Source organism: Budorcas taxicolor, chromosome 11 (genome assembly GCF_023091745.1).
Source record: "Budorcas taxicolor isolate Tak-1 chromosome 11, Takin1.1, whole genome shotgun sequence".
NCBI classification, from domain to species: domain Eukaryota; kingdom Metazoa; phylum Chordata; class Mammalia; order Artiodactyla; family Bovidae; genus Budorcas; species Budorcas taxicolor.
Genome location: NC_068920.1, coordinates 160,121,411 through 160,143,709, shown reverse-complemented (window position 1 = coordinate 160,143,709; position 22,299 = coordinate 160,121,411). Strand labels below are relative to the sequence as shown.

Here is a 22,299-nt window from a genome sequence, read left to right as displayed (position 1 = left end):
CCAGTGTCATCAAGTAACTTTTTCTTATACAAAGAAAGTTCCACCGGAGATTAAAAGATACCTAGAGGAACTGAAGTTTTAAATAGAACGGGAAGGAACCAACACAAGCCCTGTGGTTCCAAAGTTCCTTACGCATGGCAAAGCGGAAAATAGGACCAGAAATCTTGAAGCACTCACCGTGTTCCACAAAAACATTGCAGTGTGGACCCCCATGCCTCGATGATTCCTTCTTGCCTGCTCCTTTGATAAAGTGCAGGGCAGGCAGACTTGGCCTCCTTTGGTCCCCAAGAACTTTTCCAGGCTGCTGCCCCATAAAGCAAGGATAGGCACCCCTTTCCAGAAGAGGGTTCAAGATCTTTCAGAATGATCAATGAGCTGAGAAGGAAACGGTCTTTAAGTGGGATTTCACATTCACCGCATCTCCACCAGTCAGTAACTGAGGTCAATCACAAGACATCTTCCACAATAAAAGGAAGTGAAGATTTTAGGTTGACGTGTGCAAACAGGAGTTCCGATTATATTCGCAGTTTATCAATTCGAAGTAATGTAACTGCAGTGCGACCTCCAAGTTCCTGGATTTCAAGTGTCTTTTACTGGCTAAGTTTCCTCCCTTTCAAGGAGAAAAACCTAAACAGAAATATTCACAGGGGATGCTGTACAACGGTCAGTGAGGCTAAAGTCGTGTCGATTTCCACACATCGAGGAAACGTGGATTGGTCTTTGAATGCTCCTCCAGAACTTTTCCTGGGGAAGTCACCCACCCCCTATCTTGGTGTCTCCATCTTCCAACAAATTTCCTGCCACACTAGCTGCCGCTCCTGCTTTTTATCTACTCTGCTCTCCGGAAAAGGACACGGGTCACCCCGACTTCAGCGAGAGCTGGCCCTCTGACGAGAAGGAATGCATGGCCAGCAACTTTTTAAGTCCGCTTTTTAAAAGGCCTGTGAAACCAGTCCAGACTTTTCCTCTGCATTAAAGTTTCTGGCTGGGCTGAGGCTGAGGGGGCCGTAGGTGACATTGGAAGAAGTCAGGGCATTACAGGCTCACGGGAGCAACGTTGGGGGGCTGGGGAGGGGAGGCCACTTGACAGCAGGGAAGGGATTTGAATGAGGGGGGCGCTCCGAGGCCAAACTTGAGGCCGGGATTCGGAGTTAAGGGGCGGCTCGGGGATAAAGAGGGAGGCTGCCGGGGCGGGGGGCACGGGCGGCTTACTCCGGGGGGCGACGCTCCTCCAAGCCTCAGGAAACGGGGTGTCCCCAGGTCTGGGGAAAGAGACCACAACCCCAGGGTCCCAGAGCCGGGATGGAGCTGATAAGGGACGACGGGCTCTCGCGGCCCCGGAGGCGGGTGGAGGATAGAACCGGGAGGAGGTCCGGCGGCCTCAGCTGCCCCGAGCCTGGGGGGGAGTCTCTGTCCGAGACACCCCCCTCCCCCGGGCCCGGACGTGGCTAGGGCCGCCGCTGCCAGGCAGTCACATCCCCCGGGCTCCGTCGCAAGACCCGGCCTCCCCGCCCAAGTAGGAGCCGTGGACAACGCAAGGCGGGCTCCTCAGCTGCAGGACCGAGGAACCGGTTCCGGCTCCGGCGCTGCTCAGGGACGGTCACCGACCCCCGCGGCCGCCATGATGGATTACTAGCCGCTCCACAACGAGGCCAGGCCCCGCCCCGGCCCCGCCTCCCGATGACGTCCGGTGCGCGCCTCGCGTGGGGACCGGGACCCTTCAGACACCGCTTTCGGAGACGCTGCGGCTTCTTTCGGCTCTGGTCCCCCTGCCCTCCAGGGCCTGGCCCCGTACGATCTGTTAAATGTGGTTCTCCAGAGGGGCAAGGTGAGTGGTAAGGAAGCTCCCGCCTCCCCTGCACTGCCATTGGTCCCCGAGAATCCGGGTCAGCTCCCTGTCCTGCATCCCATTGGCCGATGGGGCTAGAGCTCCCAGCCAACCACTTTCGGCGTAGCCCGCGGGGCAAGCCGGGATTTGTGGTCCTGCGGCGCCCCCGCCCCCGCCCGCGCTCGCCCGAGCCTTGCCTTTTGCTCCCGGCTCCTGAGCGTCGGTCCCGCCCTCCTGGGAGCCGGTGGACTCTAGCCGGCCTCGCACACGGCTGGCCCATGTCTCCCTTAGCGGGTTGGTAAGGCCGGCGAGGAACCAAAGCAAGGGGAAAACTGCGGATTGGATTTCCCCAAAACCGGAGTTGGATCGCTTCCTCGAGCTTCTTTAGGAGAGAGAATTTAGTTCACTCCAGGAAACCGAGGTTATTTGGTGCCTCCACTGCCGCCCCTCACCCCCAACTTCCACCTTGACGCCAAGCAGCATAAATATTAAAACGAGAGAAAAATAAACAACTGGAGAGCATCGACATATTGCTAACGAATTGTTTCTTTGGAGTATCAGGGAGCCCACTCATTAATAGCATTTTAAGAACCTTTCGGAGGCATCGCATAAACATAAGTGTTTGAGTGAGAAAGAATCTTTAAACTGTCCAGTGATGTATGTCAACTTCTTCTCAAGAAAACTGGAGGTGGGGGGGAACAGTAGAAAAAGATTACAGTATCTAATTTCCGGGGTGTACACATAGTCACATGAAAACATGTTAGCCGAAACTTGAGTTTACAGAACTAGCTAATGACCCATGCAACCGGATCCACACATGCCATAACCCATTTTTATGCAACTAAAATGTACCCTCCTGGTCCCCTTCTTCACTCTCCAAGTCTCCCCAGAGCAATGCAACCTGCCAGGATATACCCATCTCTAAGGGAATCCACTCATCACACCTAATCTACACTATGGTCTTCCGCTCTTCATACACCATATTCTCATTTAATCCTTACTGTATTGTAGCCCAGTAACACAAGTAATGTTATCCCCTGTATACAGATGAGAAAACCAAGTAAGATGTGAGTTACTCAAGGTCACTGGCCTAGTCATGTGACAATTTGAGCCCAGATTGATACTACTCCAAAGCCTTGAATTTTCTCTTGTACCATTCAATATCAAGTAACTGTTGATCTAACGTTAGTTGATATTTTAGAAATTGCTACAGATAGTAGGGGAAAACCAGTAGCATTATAGGTGTTGCATGTTCAGTTGTGTATTTTAGAAATATTTCTGCTGGATTGGGAAATGGTGCTGATTTTATAGATACTGGCTTGTAAAAATAGAGTTCCCTGGAGGTACTGAATGTGAAGCAAATTCAGAAGCAGAATTTAGATGTTAACTGGGTTAGCTTTGCTCTATCACTGAGTAGTCTGGCTGATGAACGTCATCCTGGCTAATACATCAGTCTTCAAGCATCAACACCCTGTTCCCTCTATTTACCCATCACCTTATCTTTACCATTACCCTTTCTCTTTGAAGATTTCACTTTTTATTCCTTTTCACGCTTTCATCATTTCCTACGCATCTTCATTCTTCACTCTCTAGCTTAAAATTGACCAATCAAATCAGAACTCTAACCCACACTTCTTGAACTAATAAATCATTCATAAGCATTATTCAGCCCGTGTGCCAAGCACTGTCCTAGGTGCTGGGGTACAAATGAAGCGTGGGGGTGGAAGGACTCATCCTTGTCTCCCACAGCAGACATGGGAGGGACAGGCAGTGTACAAAATGAGTAACAATCCAAAGTGTAGGTCTCAATGCTGGAAATGAAATTTCTGGACCCCATATCCTTTCACTATCAGTCCAACCCCTTCTCTCAAGGGTTGCTTTATGATTCATCCAAAGAGCTTAAGCCTACTGATCCATAGTTGCTAATGAGCTTTAATGAAGTCACTTTAATTATCTGAATGGCTTTCATTTATAAACGAGTCATATCAAACTTTACAAGGTTGTCATGAGAATCAAATAGGACTTATTTCCCATAAATATTGAGACTGACTATGCTTTAGAGGCCAGCAGCGCTTGATTTAAAGGTTTATCCCTACTCACGATTTACTTCCTGCTATTTTCTAGCTTTAGGTGAAGCCCCAAGCCAGACTAGAATATTTTTTTCCAGAGACGCACTGTGTAACACTGTAGAATGATACTCTTAAGGACTTAAAACTAGAATCCAGAGCCCAGCAAATGCCTGACAGAAGTAAATAAATGTTGCCAAATTTGAATAAATCCCTTTAAGCTCATACATTCCACTAAGAATGACGTAGTTCAGCCTAATTTTGTGCTCACGCTTGTAAAGCAAAGCAACCTACACAGTGCTAGAGGAATTCAGAACCGGTGTAAAAACTTCAGCTTTATTTAAAAAAAAAATACTTACTGAAATTATGCTTAACAAGGGCACCCTCTAGTGGGCCACAAGAAAAGTACCACTTAGTAGGTAATCACTATTCAGGATATACTGAGTGAACACTATAGGCTGGCAGCTTGGCAGACCAAGTGAGAAGGGCAAACATTCAACGAACCTACTTATGGCCCTGATCAAAACCAACCCAAACCAGGCATGCAGGCTCCCCTCCTTCCCCATTCCCTTCCCTTCAGGGACATACAACCTAGAACATGATCTCAAAAACAGGGAGCAAGCCTACATCTGCAACATAGCCTGTGCAATACTCAGTTGATTGCAAACTCCTCAAAACAGGAGACAGACTGAATATTATAAAGACGTACAATTTAACAAAAAAGAGCTGAGCTAGGTTTCAAAACTGTCATATGCTCCAAATTACTACTGAAACTGTCCTAGGGTTAAATTGTACTAGGTGTTCTGGGTTTAAATTTAAGGGCCTCTGTCAGAAGAATTTCTGTCTCCCAAGTCATCCTTCACCTGTATTTAACTCCCAAGTATTACACAGAATACAAGAACAGAAACAGTGATGCCACATATATAAATTAAAAAAAAAAAAACAGCTCACCAAATGGCACTCTCATATACTGACTTTAAAAGAACTGTTTACCCCAAACCCAAATCAGGGCACCATGTTTAGAAAGTCATTTGAAAAAGAATACACAGGAATTCTAGCCATTCTCAGTTACACAGAACTTCAGTATCTAGTTTTTACTTTTCAACCCTGAATTATTCAAAATTAAATGCATTGCTGCTTCAGTTATAGGAGGAAAACCTTTTCTTTTTCCATCTCCACTTTTTTACTTTGTTTTCACGTTTCTCAGAGCACCCAAAACATTCATTCTCTCTCTCAATTATTCAGCTTCTTACAGATCATCCTCAAAGGCAGAACAGATTAAGGCAGCCTGGCGGGGATGTACTTACATCTGTCACTAGGAGGAACATGTAACAGGAAATGAGAACCAACCAAGCAAAAGGCTCCCTGGTCGCTGTGTCCTTCCACTGACTCTTGGGCTCATTTTACCAAGCTACAGTCTTCAGTGTCATTCTCAAGATGCAGAGGAGGTGGGAATGGAGGCCAAAACAGACAACTGGGGGGGATCAGGGAGGCTGTTTTATATAGGGGCAATTTCATGGGGCACTGTGCCTGGTGAGTTGACAGTGACTACAAGATAAAAGATTCCCCATATGATTCCAGGATAGGAGTCTATTCGGCTGGAACTCGGAATGCTTTTAAGGGCCTGAAACTACCCGTAGCACCCGAAGCCTGTGGGCAACTCAAGGGGTCGGCAGCAGTAATCACGTTCCCCCTCGCTTTGCCTTAAAACAGGAGAAAGCAGGTCTTCAAGGTAGAGGCAGCCTGATGTAGGTCCAGTGATGAATTTCCCGGTTCTTCACTGAGCTACATGCAGGGACTGCCAATCAGATTCTCCACTTTCAAGGACTGCTCTGCTCGGGTCCACACAGTCCTAGCCTTGAGATGCTTCTTCTTACCCCTCCTGTTCCAAAAGCCTCTGGCGTGTTTCCATCACAATTTCCTCCATTATTTCTGGCTTTAAGATGTCTTTGATCTGAAAAAGAAAAGACAAAAGGTAATCTGTTCAGTCAGTAAGCACACCATCAAGCCGACCCAAATGTAGAAACCAAGCCTGGCTAACACGAGCCTTCCGTTTTCCTTTCGTTTATCAGAGGCTACATATTGCAAGGAACGATCTGCTAGAACTAGCTTAACAAATCAGCAAGGTTCTCTGGGATATAGCTAACAAGAATAACAACGCTATTACTCCAGCATTCACTAGAAAGGCAGCTAAAACTGGGATGGCCAAGATGAAGTCCAGGGGGTTGCTGTCATAAACCAGCCCCACCTGGGACCTCCAACTGCCCACAAACCCTCACATGGACATCAGACATTGAGAATATTATTAGCATCTCGGGGAAAGCTCTACCAGCCAACAAGGGAGTCGACCAGGTGAGTTCATATTGATGGGCATGGTGAAGGGACGTGGGGGGCCGAGGAGCGGATGACACGGCACGCCTGCTCACACAACAGCGAGAAGGGGAGCCCTGGGTGGCATACCTGATGTGGAAGGGATGCTTCATAGCAGTACAGGATGCTGGTATCATAGAGCATCATCCTCTGAGTTGCCAGTGAGACGATGCAGTTCCGGAGCCGGGAGATCACCTCTCGATCGGCAAGGGAGACCGGCTACCAGGGGAGGCAAACAGAATCAAGACCAGAATGAGTGAACGGGTACAGCAAATCACAGGAACCACGTACAACTGAGGCGGGATCACTCTGGGACTCCAAACCAAGCAAACTGCTGACTCCAGGGAAGATGAAAAAGGATGGCTCCCCAGTGGCTTTTTGGCTGTTACCCTGCAACTGCCATCTGGGCCAACAGAGATCAAAGTCACTGATTTCATCTCTCCAGAACAAGAGAGGGCAGCACGATGTTTTGAGCAGACTTCAGTGGAAATGCAAACCAGCTCAAACTACAGCCACGCAGCAGGGAGAGACGGGGAGCGCCCCCACCTGCCGCAGAAGCACAGTACCCACTCAGTGCCTCTGCATCCAACAGGGCAACGGCGGGCGGCGTGTGCTCACCTCCAGGTTTGCGATGAAGCCCCCTGCATCGTCTTCTTTGTGCTCGGGGGTTGGGTAGACCCAGATGAAGCCGTTGTTGCCCAGGATCACTGAGGCACCGCACGGCAGGTCATGGAAGTGGGTCTTCTGCCGTTTCACCAGGGAGGGGGAGACCTGAACCAAAACGCCCTGACCTAGCTAAAAAAAAAATATATTGTACATTAAGTCACTAGGATCACCAGTGAGGCGACTATGAAGCAGAGTACAGACTGTCCTAGGGAGGCTGGAATCGGGGTCCTTGCTGGTGATAATTGCCATGAACGCGCATGCACAGTAGAGAGACACCTTCCGGAGGCAGGTGTCACACACCCCAACAGAAGGCGACTCTCACTCTCTTCTCCACCATTTATTCTCCTTTGCAAGCGTCATCATGCTCTGATCCAGGGCTGGTGTGACGACTGAGAGAAGGTGGAGCCAATGAAGATGCGGGCTTGAGCCTCTTGAGGGCCAAGGAGCACTGCCCTGTTCCACCTTGACCCCAACCGCCTGGCCTGCCCACGAGACATGCCACTGGAGAAGGGGACTGGCCTAGGGCTGGGCACAAATACATCCCCGGTCCTGGCAGGTGAGCTCAAGGCCCACATCCTGCAGAAGGCGTGTCTGCTACAGGCCTCGGGCCCACAAAGGTCAGCACAGGCAGTGAGCCTGTCTCCCCTCCTGATTCAAGGGTGAGGGCGTGGCTGGCTGCAGCCACTCCACTGACCAGCGAGGTTTCTTTTCCACTCAGAAAATGAGAAAGTTCACCCAAACAAAGCCAAGACTAATGAGTCATCATTTGTTTGGGAAAACATGCTGTCATTAAAAAAAATAGCCTCAATAATGTCGTCACCTTATAGCAAGAAAAGCAACAAAATTTCCTTTAGAGGCTCAAGTGACAAACCCATCTTTCTTAACAATAATATCCATTTTCTTGACTGGATGTTTGTCCAAGGGCCGGGGGCCATTGCGTTTCATCAGTCCATGAGCTCCGTTGGCTGCAACTCAGCACTGAGGCCATGCAAAGCCACCGCACCCTTTGGGAGAGAGTGAGACAGCCGTAGGGCCAGGCCCAAGGGTCATAGGGGCTCTTCTGCCAGAACAATCTACTCCGCAGAAAAAGGGTGAGTGTTAGCCCACAACCGCGTGAGTCAGCATGTGCAATGCCAGCCTGTTAGCACTTAACTTCCAGGTGCTTTAGGCCAGAATGCCAGAGACAGCTGGAGACCGGGAAACGGATTTGAAGTCTCACTCATCCACTGAGAACACCCAGAGACCAACTTACTTTTCCATATTTGAGACTCCTCGTGTGCAGAGAGACGGCTCCATCAGAGAACACAGCCTGGACCTCAGCCTGGTCGGTGATGAAGGAACAAACACTTTCTCATCACCTGTGTCCCTGGTTCCCCCTCCATCCTCGCGTCTGTGTCCACCAGTCCCGCCTGCAGCTGTAGATGGACTCGGAGGTCACACTGCTGTGACCTAACCTCTCCCCGTCGGCTGTCATGAATATCCGGACATGAATACCACCTTTTCTCCTTCCTGGGATAAAAGTTAACATCACCAGGAAACTTTGAGCTGGCTTCAAGCATGAGCCACCATAAGTTACAAGACCCAAAAACCCGACTGAGCTGCAGCAGGTCTGAACAAGAGCTGCAGGGTAGCCAGGGCTGAGGAGATGGGGCGGGGAGGGATAAATGAGGCATTGCGGAGTAACATATACACACTGCTATGCATAAACAGATAAACAAGAACCTACTGTCTAGCTCAGTAACTCTACTCAATATTTTGTAATAACATACATAGGAAAATGCTGTGAAAAAGAATTACATATTCTCATGTGCGTGTGTATAACTGATTCACTCTGCTATACACATAAAACTAATTGTGAGCATGCGCGCTCAGTCACTCAATCGTGTCTGACTCTTCGCAACCCCCTGGACTGTAGCCCACCAGGCTCCTCTGTCCCTAAGATTCTCCAGGCAAGAATACCGGAGTGGGTAGCCATTGCCTTCTCCAGGGGATCTTCCCAACCCAAGGACTGAACTGAATCCCGGTCTGTTACGTCTCCTACATTAGCAGGTAAGTTCTTTACCACTAGCACCACCTGGGAAGCCCCCAAAACTAACTATGCCTCCAATTTTTTTTGTGTGTAAAAAAAGCAAGAGACAGGCTGCAGCAGAGGCCTTGGCTCTTGGTCGAGGCCAGGATTACCATTTTCTCCTGTGAGAGACCGACAATCTAAGCCCCATTCCCCAGCAAACATAAAGATGCTGGGACGCAAGGTGAAGGATACACTGATAAGGTCCCCTTCCTGTAAGAAACCTCTCATCGCCAGCTCATCTTCTGCAGATCTTCGCCTCTGAAACACACAAGGAGAAGGCCATGTTAGGGAGTCTGACCCTAAACCAAGATCTCGCTCCATCTCTTCTTTCTCTTTCACTTTCTCCCAAGACCTCTGAAGGCAGCCACAGTGTGCAAACACCAGGGCAGGTAACCCGTGCCACTCAAGACAAAGCTATGGCCACTACTTTCTGTCTTACAGACCTTCCCGTGGTTCCTCTTCTCTGAATAATATTCAGACTCCTTACGTGATTTGCCAAACCCCAGTCGAGCCTACCTACTTGCCGTGGCGGCCCACCACGCTCCACTATGACTGGCTACCTCCAGCTTAACTGTATCTTTGCTCACAGTTTTCCGTTTATCTCAGATTCCTGAATTCATTGTTAAAATTCTAGCCATCCTTCAAGGATAGGATCAACTTCCAACATTCATTTTCCCTATAAGCTTCTCGCGGGGAATTTAATCACGTCTTTTGTACAATCACACACTTGTTTACTCTTGGACTGCAGGGTATTTAGACCAGTTATCTCATAGTCCCTGCTAGTCTAAGCTCTTTCAGGAACTGAATCATGCCTCCTGGATCTTGGCGTTCTCCAGCCAGCCAAGCACCACGAGCCTCTCTGTAAATAGATGCTCTCCTGAAGATAAGGCTGAAGCACGGCATTTTACAAAAGGAAGCAGTTTAGGTACTGCGGTTGTCTGAATAATCAAATGCCATTCGATTCATGTAAAGCTGATTTGTAAACACAGTTTTTCAAGCAAGACCTTCACTGAGCAAAACTGATACACCCAGAAAAGGAAAATTATTAGCACCAAGCATCTGAGAGAGCTTCTCTCAACTCTCCTTTGGGATTTCCCCACAGACATCCCAGATTTTACCACATACCAACTGCTGCCTGAGTTGGGAGGTGTGGGCCAAGTGAAAAGCCTACGTGTACATCCAGACAGCAAAATTCACAGCAGACAAATAGGAGTACAAGTGGCAACCTCAGTATAAAGCAAAGTTCTCTGGTGGAGCAAGGGATCCCAGCACTCTCACCAGCAAGCTATACATAGTCCTAGCTGGAGATCCTTACCAGCTCTCCTCCGGGAAGGTTCATGGATGAGAGAAGCAAGACTGAATCCAGCCTGGAGTTGGTCTCCACTTTCCACCTCTTCTGCTGAACCTACGAAACAAAGGAACCCCACACCTGGACACATACTCCAGAGGCCAGAGCTCACACTGTAAATGAACAATAACCCCCGATGGGACAAACCACTTACATCAAACTGTTTACAAACAAACCATTTACATCAAACTGTTTACAAACAAACTGTTTACATCAAAGGTCACGTAAGAGCCAAACACAGTGAATCCTTCTTTCGTGTAACTGCACGTAATAGGACGACTATCTCATTCATTAGATCACCAGCTCACTTTTACTTTGTAAAAACCAATCTGGTAAGACTTTACCTCTGTGATTCTCCCCACTACAATGTCTCCCACTTCACCATTATATCTGAAAGAAAAAGCAGGTCCTCCATCAGTGAAAAGACTCCATGACAAGACCGAGTACCATTTGCGATTTCAGTTAAACAGCACGCAGGCCTGGATCAGGCACCACATTTGGTAAACTCACATAACCACACTGTTCGAACTTAGTTTCAGGAACTGACAACTTCCAACACTCCTATGCATATAAAGTCTCCATCAGCTATTCTTACACCATTTATTGCAAGGAGTTCATTAAGTCTGAAACCCCTTATTTTGTTAATTGCACGAAAAATGGATACGCATAGGATATTTTCTGGTGGGCTCTGGAACGCAGACGAGTTCCGCATCAGCCAGAGGAGGAGAAAGGAAAGTGAGACAGGTACCTCCCAAACCGGTCTACTCACGTCTCCCTCAGCCACTGGCTGCTTGTCTCGGATCCCTTTCCTAATTCCTTCTCCCAACTCTAATGATGAATTAGAGCCTCCACACTGAAGGCTAAGTCCTTGGGCCTCTTCTCTTTCCTGCCCACACTCACCTGGTGAGCTTACCCAGCTCGATGGCTTTAAATACCACCGATGAGTCCACCACTCCCCTGAATTCAGGCTCTAGCTCTAGTCAACCACTGGCTACCCAGCACCTTCACTTACGTGCCTAATAGGAACCTGCGTAAGTTAGAAACCTCAAACAAAGCTTTCTAGCAGCCCCTTCAATTCCACTATAGCAAATGGATCCTCTCTCAATTGTCACCGGCCCAGGAAATAGCAACTCCACCCCTCCGGTTGCTCAAGCCACAGTCCTTGGAGTCTTTGGAGGAACCCTGTGTATCTCCCTCCTCCCCTCTCTCTCCTGCACCAGGACAGGTCCAACAGCAGATTCTAGGACCTCTACCTTACCAATGTAGGCAGAAAATAAAAAGCACCCCAAAGGAAGAAGTAAAACGATCTCTTCTCACAGACATAGTCCTACGTGTAGAAAAGCCCACATACAAAACCCTACAGCTTTTCACAGTAAATACACGCAGAACACGAAATACACGCAGAACTGATCACTATTCCCCACTTCTATGGCTATCACCTTAGTCCAAGCCACCACCAACCGAGATGATGAGAACAGAGCAGGAATCTGGCTCCCTAACCCTGCCCCACCCCCACCCCCACCAGCAGCCAGAGTGATTCCATTAAAACAGAGGGCGGATCAGGTCCTTCTGCTCCAGCTGCTCCAGGGCCTTCCTAGACCACACAGAGTGGAAGTCGGAAACGTTTATCGTGGCTGCAGGGCATGCAGACTGCCTACCTCACCTCTCTGCATCTGCTCCTACTACTCGCCTGCTCACTGTTCCAATCCCACTGGCTTAAGTTCCGGGGCTAACCTTTATTGAGCCCTCAAGGCAGACGGCTCTCTGTGTAAAGTACTTTATACACACTATTTCGGTGAATTCCAAGGAAAATCCTACCCAGGAGGTCAGGCAAGGTCTCATTTTGCAGGAGAGGGAACCCAAGTTTGAAGAGGTCAGATATTGTAGGGAAACCTTTGAAGCCTGCCCTTACCTACAGTCATCTCTACCCTTCCTCCAGTCATGTTCCCAAAATCCCAGCCCTACAGAACGACAGGGCAGGCAGGGCTGGGGGTAGGGGGTGTGTCATGGCCGAAAAGACCTGGCTGTGCAACTCAGATGCCACAAAACACACACCTTTTGCTCTCACCTGGTTTTCAAAGCTTTTACACAGATCAACTTGTTTACTCTCTCCACGGAGCCAGCCACAGATGCAATGAGCTTCTCTTCCCCCATGTAGGTTCCATGACCCCTGTTGCAACAGGAAGATACAAAGGATACCAGGGTAATAAGGTGACCTCTCGCAGCCAGAACAATGTGTTCCTCAAATCTGATTCCTCCTGCCTCAAAGACAGGCTTTTCTGCTGGCTGCCACCTCTGCCTAAACACTCCTTCTTGAGAGTCCTACGTGGCCATCTCTTGCACTGTACTCAAGTCAACTCAAATGGCACTTTTTCCACCAGGCCTTCCTCAACTCTCCCATTTGTAATAGTCACCCGCCCTGCGGCTGCCATCCCCACCATATTTCCAACTTATGCTCCACTTACCCTGCCTCACTTCTTAGTTCTTTTCTACTGCATTTACCAGCAAATATTCTATAACTTGTTTGTTGTGCTTCTTTCTCATCTGTCTCTCTCAGAACATAAAGTCCACCAGGACAGAGATTTCCTCTTTGTTCAGTTTATACCCCAACCACAAATAGTATTTATGGACTGCATGAATAAAGGACTGAATCTTAAGATTTCCTGGGAACCAATAATGCCAAACTAAGAGGTTAAAGGGCAATGGAATGAACGCTGTACCTCTCTCATATGCATATGGGGGGAGGGCGGAGGCTGCCTGAGGTATGAGTAGTGTTGACCACTGTGATGGTGATAGAATGGTGAGCCTTACTTTTTTTCATGATCATTACCCCTCATGTAATCCTTCCCTGGTGGCTCAGACAGTAAAGAACCTGCCTGCAATGCAAGAGACCTGGGTTGGATCCCTGGGTGGTGAAGATCCCTGGAGAAGGGAATGCAACCCACTCCAGTATTCTAGCCTGGAGAATTCTATGGACAGAGGAATCTAGCGGGCTACAGTTCACCGGGTGGTAAAGGGTCGGACATGACTGAGGGACTAACTCTTCCACACTTTCACTTTCATGGAATCCTCACCACTCTCTGGAATAGTTATTATCATTATTTTACAGACGAGGAAACTGACATCGGAGAGGTGATACAGCTAATACTGTGACGGCAGCAGGACCGGAACCCCAGCTGCCCTTAAGTTGGAGCCTGCCCTCAGACTCAAAGTTACCTATTCTGGTGCATGTAACATAATATATTTGCATGCCCCCTAAGCCCAAAATGGCAACCCACTCCAGTATTCTTGCCTGGAAAATACCATTGACGGAGGAGCCCGGTAGGCTACAGTCCATGCGGTCGCAAAGAGTCGGGCACGACTGAGCGACTTCACTTTCTTTAAGCCCAAGCAATGGCTCGTTCCAAAACCGTGCCCCTGGCTAGGAGACGGAATGCTGAGGGCTAAGTGGAAGAAGTCAAAAACGCCCACCATCCCTTCCGCCGAAACCTGTGAAGAGGCCCTAGCTGCAGGTTCAACGAGGAAGGCCTCAGAATCGGGGGGGCCTGAGGCACAGGACCCACGAGTCACAGCTACCAGTGATCGGGACAGGCAGGTTTCGGGGGAGCTGAGGCAGCTGCAGACGGGGACATACAAGAAGCAGGAAGTAGTAAGTCCGAAGCCTCGAAAACGAGGCAACTGAGATGCTCCCAGATGCGCCCCGGGTACCGCGAGCACTTAGATGCAGAACACAGGCCCAGGTTTCATGCGGAGAGAGAGCAATGCAGCCGCCCCTGCCGCCCAGTGTCCCCACAACCCCACGTACCGCATGAAGCCTGTGTCCGTGGTGATCGTGTCCCCTGGCACCACTAGGTGTTTTTTACTCTCGCGGCCCAGGCTCTCGCTAAGAGGCTTCCGAGCGACGGGAAGCCTCATCTCCAACGCCATCTTGGCGCCAATAACTCGCGCAGGCGCAGCCCCACTCGGAGTCACGCTTTCCGCCTCCGCAATTTCCAGCCGTCGCTCATAGGGGCGGGGCCTCAGAACAGCCGCCAACGGGAACTCACGGTCTGGCCTCCATGTTGGCTACTGGCAATCATTAGGTTAACACGAAGGGAAGGAAGGAGTCAAGTTGCCATTTTTACTATTGGCAAGGCTGCTCTTGTCAAATAATAAAATCTCAGGTTGCATAGCGTTCGACTTTTCAGCAAAACTCTTGTGCTCATCTCACTTACTGTTTTCCAGGGTTATAAATAATTGTGAAGTGGGCCTCTGAGTTTCCTTCCAATTCAAAGCTGCTGAAATCTCTCTTTTTTGGTATGCGATTGACCAGGAGGATCAAGAGGAGAAAACACTATTTGGACAGAGGAAAGAGTCTCTTTTCGTACTGTTACTAGTAGCCCCTGTCTACATTACTGTCACTTCGTGAGTGCTAGTTCAGCACCAACCATCACCTACACCCCCAAACAGTGCTGCAGGTGCTGTTTCCATTCTTTCTTAAGCGAGCTGATTTCCCTGGTATTTCTTTCGGAAAAAGCAAGAAACCGTCTAAGAACACATTTAAATCTTGCCAAGCGGGTGTGTTTTGACAGGGAGGACAAATGGACACAATACAAAGATTTTCACGTACATTTACTCACACAGCGAAATGAGCCAGGAGCTGTCCTAAGGGTTCAGTGATGAACAGATGGAAGGATATGTGGTTTTATCTAGGCGTCAGGAGTATTTCGCTTGTCCCTCTCCCCAGGTCCTACCCTCTCCCTCACCCTTGGCCCTGCATGCTTTATAGCATTCGCAACAGACTTAGTTTCAACCTCAGGGAATTGGAGGCGATAATTCTTCATGCAGGCTTCCCAGGTAGCGCTAGTGGTAAAGAACCTGCCTGCCAATGCAGGAGACATAAGAGACACGAGTTCAATCCCTGGGTCGGAAAGATCCCCTGGAGGAGGGCACGGCAACCCACTTCAGTATTCTTGCCTGGAGAATCCCATGGACAGAGGAGTCTGGTGGGCTGCAGTCTGTGGAGTCTTAAAGAGTCGGGAGTCGCAGAGAGTCAGGCAAGACTAAAGTGACTTAGCACAGCACAGCCCAGTACAGGGATTCTACATAGGATGAAATAAAATAACTTGCATCAGCACCACTCACTGAGACCAGTAAATTAAGTCTGTTTTCTTCTGAAGACCCATCAGACCAATAGCCTGGTAAATCTTCAAAAGGATAGCATTTCTTTCACCTAAGCGTGGCTCACAACTACATTTGTCTAGAAAGCCAACCCTGTAAGGTAGTCAGTTATATAGATTCTAATTGCTCACAGGTCATCAGTAAGTGGACAGCCAGACACTTGCCCTCCTCCTTGCCTGGAGAAGGGGCTCAGTTCAGTTCAGTTCAGTCGCTCAGTCATGTCCGACTCTTTGTGACCCCATGGACTTCAGCATGCCAAGCCTCCCTGTCCATCACTAACTCCCGGAGTTTATTCAACCTCATCTCCATTGAGTCGGTGATGCCATCCAACCATCTCATAAGACAGAGGATAGAGGACAGAGGAGAAGGGGCTAGAGCCAAGAAAAGTATGAGAAAGGGTGCATCTGTTGAGTCTGCTCTCGACCAGAAGAGGGCAGTGGTGTCCTTTGAAGCAGTCAGGCTGCCAGGCCTGGGAATGCTCCTAGACCAAGTTCTAGTCCTGGGTTATAGTTGCATGCTGGATTATAGTCTTGACACTATCCGGTTTCAAGGAAGAATGGACATAACCATAATCCGTCCCGTTCTCACGGCACTGTGCTTATGGAGCCTTTCACAATATTGGGGTTGTGGATCTGTCTTAGTATAGTGGCAGATTCAGTGTCTGGTTCAGATAGGGGGTCCCTGTGACCCCTGCATGGTGGGAGGGGCCAGGAAGCTCTCTGGGGTCTCTTTTATAAGGCACACAATCCCATTCAGGAAGGCTCCACCTTCTTGACCTAATCACCTCCCAAAGGCCCCACCTCCTACTACCATCATCTTGGGGTTAAGATTTCAAGATATGAATTTGGGGTGGACATAAACATTCTGTCCACTGCAGGTCCCTTTTTAAAGAGGAGGAAACTGAGGCCCCGAAAAGGACTGGAATTCACACAGCAGTTGGCGGCAGGGCCATGTTCCTCCTGACTGCACCTGCTTCACCCTAGAGCCTGCACATCCTGAGCGTCTCGTGCTTTGCATTAAGCAAACGTTATGTTATTGGAATTCCCTGGCGGTCAAGTAGTTAGGACTCTGTGCTTCCACTGCCAGGATCCCAGGTTTGATCCCTCTTCGGGGACCTGAGAGTCCATAAGCCGCTTGGCGCAGCCAAAACAACAACAAGAAAATAATTATGTTTTACATTCCTCAAAGTCAGCTCATCTTGGAGGTAGGCATTATGATCCTTGATGGACGACTTTGCATCACATCCCCAAGAGGCTTGTCGGAAATACTGGTTTTTGAGGCCAGATTTAAGCACTGGGGTTTTGTAAGAGGGGCCCAGCAGTCTGTGAGTAGGTGTCTGAACTCCCAAAGTGATATTAATTTCTGAACAAGTCTAACATTCACCATTTCCTCCCATATCCATCTACCTCCCCATCTGTGCAGCACCAGGGCCATCACCCCAAGCCAATGGCATCACCACCTGACTCAGTTCCCTAATTCTGCCTTTACCATGCCTATAGCCAGTTTCTGTACAGCAGCCAGAGGTAGCTGAACTTATCTACAAAGCAGAAACAGACTCACAGGCCGAGAGAGCAGACTTGTGGTTGCCAGGCGAATAGGGGAGGGATGGATTGAGAGTTGGGGATTAACAGATGCAAACTATTATATACGGATAAACAACAAGGTCCTACTATATAGCACAGGGAACTATATTCAGTATCCTGTGATAAGCCATAAAGTGAAAGTAACCCAGTCGTGTCCGACTCTTTGCAAGCCCATGGACTATACAGTCCATGGAATTCTCCAGGCCAGAATACTGGAGTGGGTAGCCATTCCCTTCTCCAGGGGATCTTCTCAACCCAGGGATGGAACCCAGGTCTCCCACATTGCAGGCAGATTCTTTACCAGCTGAGCCACCAGGGAAGCCTGTGAACCATAATGGAAAAAAATATTTTTAAAAAAGAATGTATACAAAAGTAAAGAAAAAAGAAAATTATTTTATGGCAATGTGACTAAATAATTAGTTAATTAAATTTTAAAAGAATGCATGTATATGCATATATGTATAAAACTGTATATGTTCATATATATATGAACTGAATGGGGCTTCCCAGGTGGCACAGTGGTAAACAATCTGCCTGCCAACGCAGGAGACACAGGAGACACAGTTTCAATCCGCAGGTCAGGAAGATCCCCTGGAATAGGAAATGATAATCTACTCCAATTTTTCTGGCCTGAAGAATTCCACCGACAGAGGAGCCGTGTGGGCTACAGTACATGGGGTTGCAAAGAGTCGGACATGACTCTGCAACTGAGCACATAAAACGGAATCCTTTTGCTGTACAGCAGAAATTAACACAACATAATAAACCAACTACACTTCAGTAAAACGTGTAACTAAAAATGAAACAAAAATGAGCAAGACACATAAAGCAAAAAAAAAAGTTCTCCTGTATAGCACAGGAAACTATATATAGTATCCTGTAATAAACCATACCAGGGCTTCACTGGTAGCTCAAATGGTAAAAGAATCTTCCCGCAATGCAGGAGACCTGGGTTCCATTCCTGGGTTGGGAAGATCCCCTGGAGAAGGGACTGGCAACCCACTCCAGTATTCTTGCCTGGGGAATTCCATGGACAGAGGAGCCTGGTGGGCTACAGTCCATGGGATCACAAAGAGTCCGACACAACTGAGTGACTAACTTTCACTTTTTAAAAATAAACCATAATGGGAAAGAGTAAAAATAAATTAGTAAGTCTTTTAGGATATTCAAAAATAAAATAAGAAATAAAAACGGATCAGATTAAATTACTTCCTTGCTTAGAACACTTCTGGCAGCTTCCCTGTTCCCAAGAATAAAATCCAGATTCATCTTTGCCTGACTCTGCCCATCTGCGACTGAACCTGCTCCCTCACCCAGTACATACGCTGCAGCCAGGGGTGCTGGCACCGAGGACCTGTGTACTTTTGGTGCTGTCTGCGTGGAACGCTCTTCCTCCCAGGTCTTCCTGCATCTCCCCCTCACTTAGATCTCAGCTCATATATCACCTCCTTGGAGAAGAATTCCTGACCACCTTATCTAGACTAGTCCTGTTTCTATCACTCGATCCTGTTTTAGTTCTTGTCACTGAATTTTCCCCTGGTTAGGGAACTAGATCCCAGATGCAATGCAGAGCAGTCACAAGATGAAAAAATAGAAAAACAAACCCAGGTACTCTCAGAACAGCACTCAGCAAATATCTGTGGAATGAATGAACTTATTCCGCAAGCATTTCTGGAGCGTTTCTACCCCAGGCATCAGGGTGTTCGGTCAGGAGCTCAGGGATCAGAGGGCTGAGAGGAGGACAGAAAGACCTTCTGACAGCAATGGTGTTCGAATAAGCCTTGAAGGCCAGGAACTGTTGACACTCGGGAGTTGGGTTGAGGGCCACAGAGAACTCTGAGTGAAAGTAACCAAAAAGGAAATCAGGAAAAGTGTGAAAACAGAGGCAGCAGGAGCCTTCTAGCCCTGAGCTCTTCGGAAGCATGGAGTCCTAACCACTGGACCACCAGGGAATTCCTCCCCCCACCCTCCGATCCCCAGGAGTTTTGCAGTCAGAGATGTGCACAAAGATTTCCACCCAAGGACTGCCTCATGTTTTGAGGACTGCCTCTCCCCAAAATATCAGAAACAGTTTTGATGCCTATGGCAGCTCTTAAGCATGTCCACGAATTTTAAGAATGGCAGTCTGTCCCTCCTTGTCTTACATTTGGGCAGACTTGTGACTAAGGCAGCTGTCTATCACCTTGATAGCGCATGTCAGAAGTGCCTCTACAGGACTCCAAAGACCCATCAGAGCACACCAGGTAGCCTGGTTCTCCCACAACACCCACCCTGAAGCCCTGAGCCAACATGCACGAAGTTTGACTTCCCCAAGGCAGCCATGCCATGGAAAGCAGTCAGGATGGGTGCTAACAAGCCGTTGTCCTTAATCTGTCCCACCTCATCATGGCCATGCAGCCTAGCAGACCAGCCCCAAAGTGGGAAGGAAGCTGAGAGCTTAGAATATCTGTTTCTCCATTTCAAGAGCTCCGAGGATAATGGCTAATGGAAAGGGCAGGAGATGGGGTGATGGACAGCTGCCTTAGATGCCCCTGGGGGATGCCCAATGAGGTGGGTGATAGAAGCAGCCACAACCCTTCACTCCACCAAAGGCATCCTTGTGTTAACAATGGTTTCCATTTGCTGAGCACTTACCGCGTGCCAGATCCCAAGTCATGTATTTCACTTACATCCATTGTCTCACTTAGTCCTTACAATCTCCTTAGGAGCCAAGTATCACCCCATTTGTCATTTGAGGAAGTTGAGACACACAGACATTAATTCACTTGTCCAAGTTCACCCAGCTAGTGAATGGCCAAGTAGAGTTTCAAACACAGAGCGGTGACCTCTATCTAGAACTCTCTATACCCAGCGGTCCTGAACCATGCAATAAAAAAAGACATGAAAGTCATATTGATTGGAAAAAGAAATAAAACTGCCTTATTCACACACAACATAATCGTGTACACAGAGGTCCTACGTAATCTAACTTCCCAAAGCTACAAGAATGAATAAGTGAGTTTTCCAAGATTAAGGCTACAAGGTCAAGACAGCAGCAAAAGCACATACATCCGTGGGGCCAGCACCTCTGGCTGCAGCGTGTGTACTGGGTGAGGGAGCAGGTTCAGTCGCAGATGGGCAGAGTCAGGCAAAGATGAACCTGGATTTCATTCTTGGGAAAAGGGAAGCTGCCAGAAGTGTTCTAAGCAAGGAAGTAATTTGATCTGTTTTTATTTCTTATTTTATTTTTGAATATCCTTAAAGACTTAATTATTTATTTTTACCCTTTGACCAGCTGGTCTATACTGCATGCCTATAGGATATGCAGCAAGCCCTTCGGATTGAATCTGCGGGGTGACTGGGAGGTGGTGTATTTGTGTGCCTTTGTTGGGAGGAGGGGGACATGCACTCTTGGGAAAGGAGCCCGAGGCCCCTGCTGAAAAAGTGAACAAAGTAAGAGATTAAGCTTTGAGTATCAGGCCTCCCAGCGAGGAGTGAAAGTCACTCAGTCGTGTCCAACTCTTTGGGACACGACTCTTTGGGTTGGACATGACTCTTTGGGACTGTATAGCCCATGGAATTCTCCAGGCCAGAATACTGGAGTGGGTAGCCTTTCCCTTCTCCAGGGGATCTTTCCAACACAGGGATCGAACCCAAGTTTCCCACATTGCAGGCGGATTCTTTACCAGCTGAGCCACCAGAGAAGCCCCCACGTGCGTGCAGTCCTTCAGGCAGCCAATGCCTCCCTGCTCATCTTGTTATCTCTAGTGCCAGCAAGGATATCGAACAGAACTTTAGTCTGCAATTACAACCTGCTGCCACCAGGTGGGTTCTGGAGCAGGGGCTGTTGCCTTTCAGATCTGCCGGTTGGAACTTCATAAAATTACCTACAGAAAGCAATTTAGATTTTTGATCAAGGGCCGACCCACTGACTTTTATGAAGTCTGACAATGCCGTTGCAGTGAGATAAGGGGAAGGCCAGGGGCCACCAGAGGCATCGGAAAACGTCTCTCGAGGAATCAAAGGCGAAGAAAGATTTCTAACGGGATGAAGCGGAGGAGTAAGAAGAGTGATGTCCCCACTGGCACCAAAGACCTGCAAGTGAACAACTTGCAGGACCTTCGAGCAAGATCAGTTCCCGAAGTACTGGGTCTTTGGGAATACCTGAAGCTCCAAATGGGCATGGCCTGTATGTACAAGTGTGAATTCCAGCATCTTCAGGGGTGTGTGTGTGTGCACAGCTAGAATGCACAGAGAGGTGAGCCTGATGGATGCCAGCAGGTTGGGTGACAGCCTCACGGCTGTTACATGCTGGAGCACAGGCGTGAACTCACACTTCCCAGTTTGTGCACCTTCTCCTGGTCAGGAGGTCCTGGAGAGGACAGCCAGTGCCTGGCTCAACACCGATAACCTCCCTGCTCTTTGTTCTTCCTGAAGGAGGGTCTGGAAATGGGCACCAGAGCGTTTTGAAATTCTGGGCATTGGGAGGGTACTTGATGTCCATCTTGGTCCACCTGCACAGGCTGCATGGATTCCTTCAAGCTGTCCATGAAAATTAATAAAAAAGCAGCAAAGATTTGGGGGCAGTAACAAAGCAAGACACTGATATTTGAGAGTCAGCTGGAAACCAGGAGGAATCTGCCCAGCGCCTTGTGAGCCTTGACTGCTTTATACTGTGGCCTTCTCTCTGGGGAGCTGATGCCCCAGCTGCGACAAGGATGGTTATTTTAAAAACCAGTAGGTGAAACAACTCTTCCTGCCCGCTCTCCAACTCCTAGGTATTTTCCACATTTCCCTTTCATGCAGACAAAAGCGTCGACCCATTCAGATGCTAAGTGGTAAATGTTCCAAGTAATTTTTATTTTAGAATACAAGAGAGGTACAAATGTATTTACAGTTCTACATGTACAATCAAATAATATATATCACAGGTTCGTAAATATCATTTAAGATAAGTATATACAAAGTTAAAGTGACCGTTTTCTGGAAGTAGAGCACAGGTTCTTGAAAACTCTATACATTTTATACTTTTCATCGTTATAGTTTATTTTACAAAACGCCCTAGGCGGGATTCTAGTAAATGACTGCAAGGTGGGACAGGCGACACTAGAGGGCGCCCATGGCCCGGAGCGTGGGGAAACCGGCGGAGCCAAGGGCGGAACCTCCTGGCATCCCGCACCGCTCGGAGATGCTTTCCGGGCCGAAAAGCCAGTCTTGGCCTCCTGGTG

General features: G+C 48.4%; 2 protein-coding genes across 2 annotated transcripts in view; both read right to left on the bottom strand.

The window, feature by feature from the left end:
- ABL1 (ABL proto-oncogene 1, non-receptor tyrosine kinase) overlaps positions 1 to 1,595 on the bottom strand; it is a 138,907-nt gene extending 137,312 nt beyond the window's left edge. Inside the window, exon 1 of the mRNA XM_052649675.1 lies at positions 178 to 1,595. Within this exon, the coding sequence (XP_052505635.1) occupies positions 178 to 313 (136 nt within the window). The 5' untranslated portion in view covers positions 314 to 1,595. The remainder of the gene's footprint in view (positions 1 to 177) is intronic.
- A 2,657-nt stretch (positions 1,596 to 4,252) lies between these two features.
- Positions 4,253 to 14,279, bottom strand: EXOSC2 (exosome component 2). The gene is made up of 9 exons (XM_052648809.1): positions 14,155 to 14,279; positions 12,418 to 12,519; positions 10,694 to 10,739; positions 10,317 to 10,406; positions 9,194 to 9,259; positions 8,183 to 8,251; positions 6,883 to 7,059; positions 6,355 to 6,483; positions 4,253 to 5,848 (listed from the first exon to the last, which is right to left on the bottom strand). The coding sequence occupies exons 1-9, from the start codon at positions 14,274 to 14,276 to the stop codon at positions 5,768 to 5,770; spliced, it is 882 nt and encodes a 293-aa protein (XP_052504769.1). The 5' UTR covers positions 14,277 to 14,279; the 3' UTR covers positions 4,253 to 5,767.
- Between the last annotated feature and the right edge of the window lie 8,020 nt (positions 14,280 to 22,299).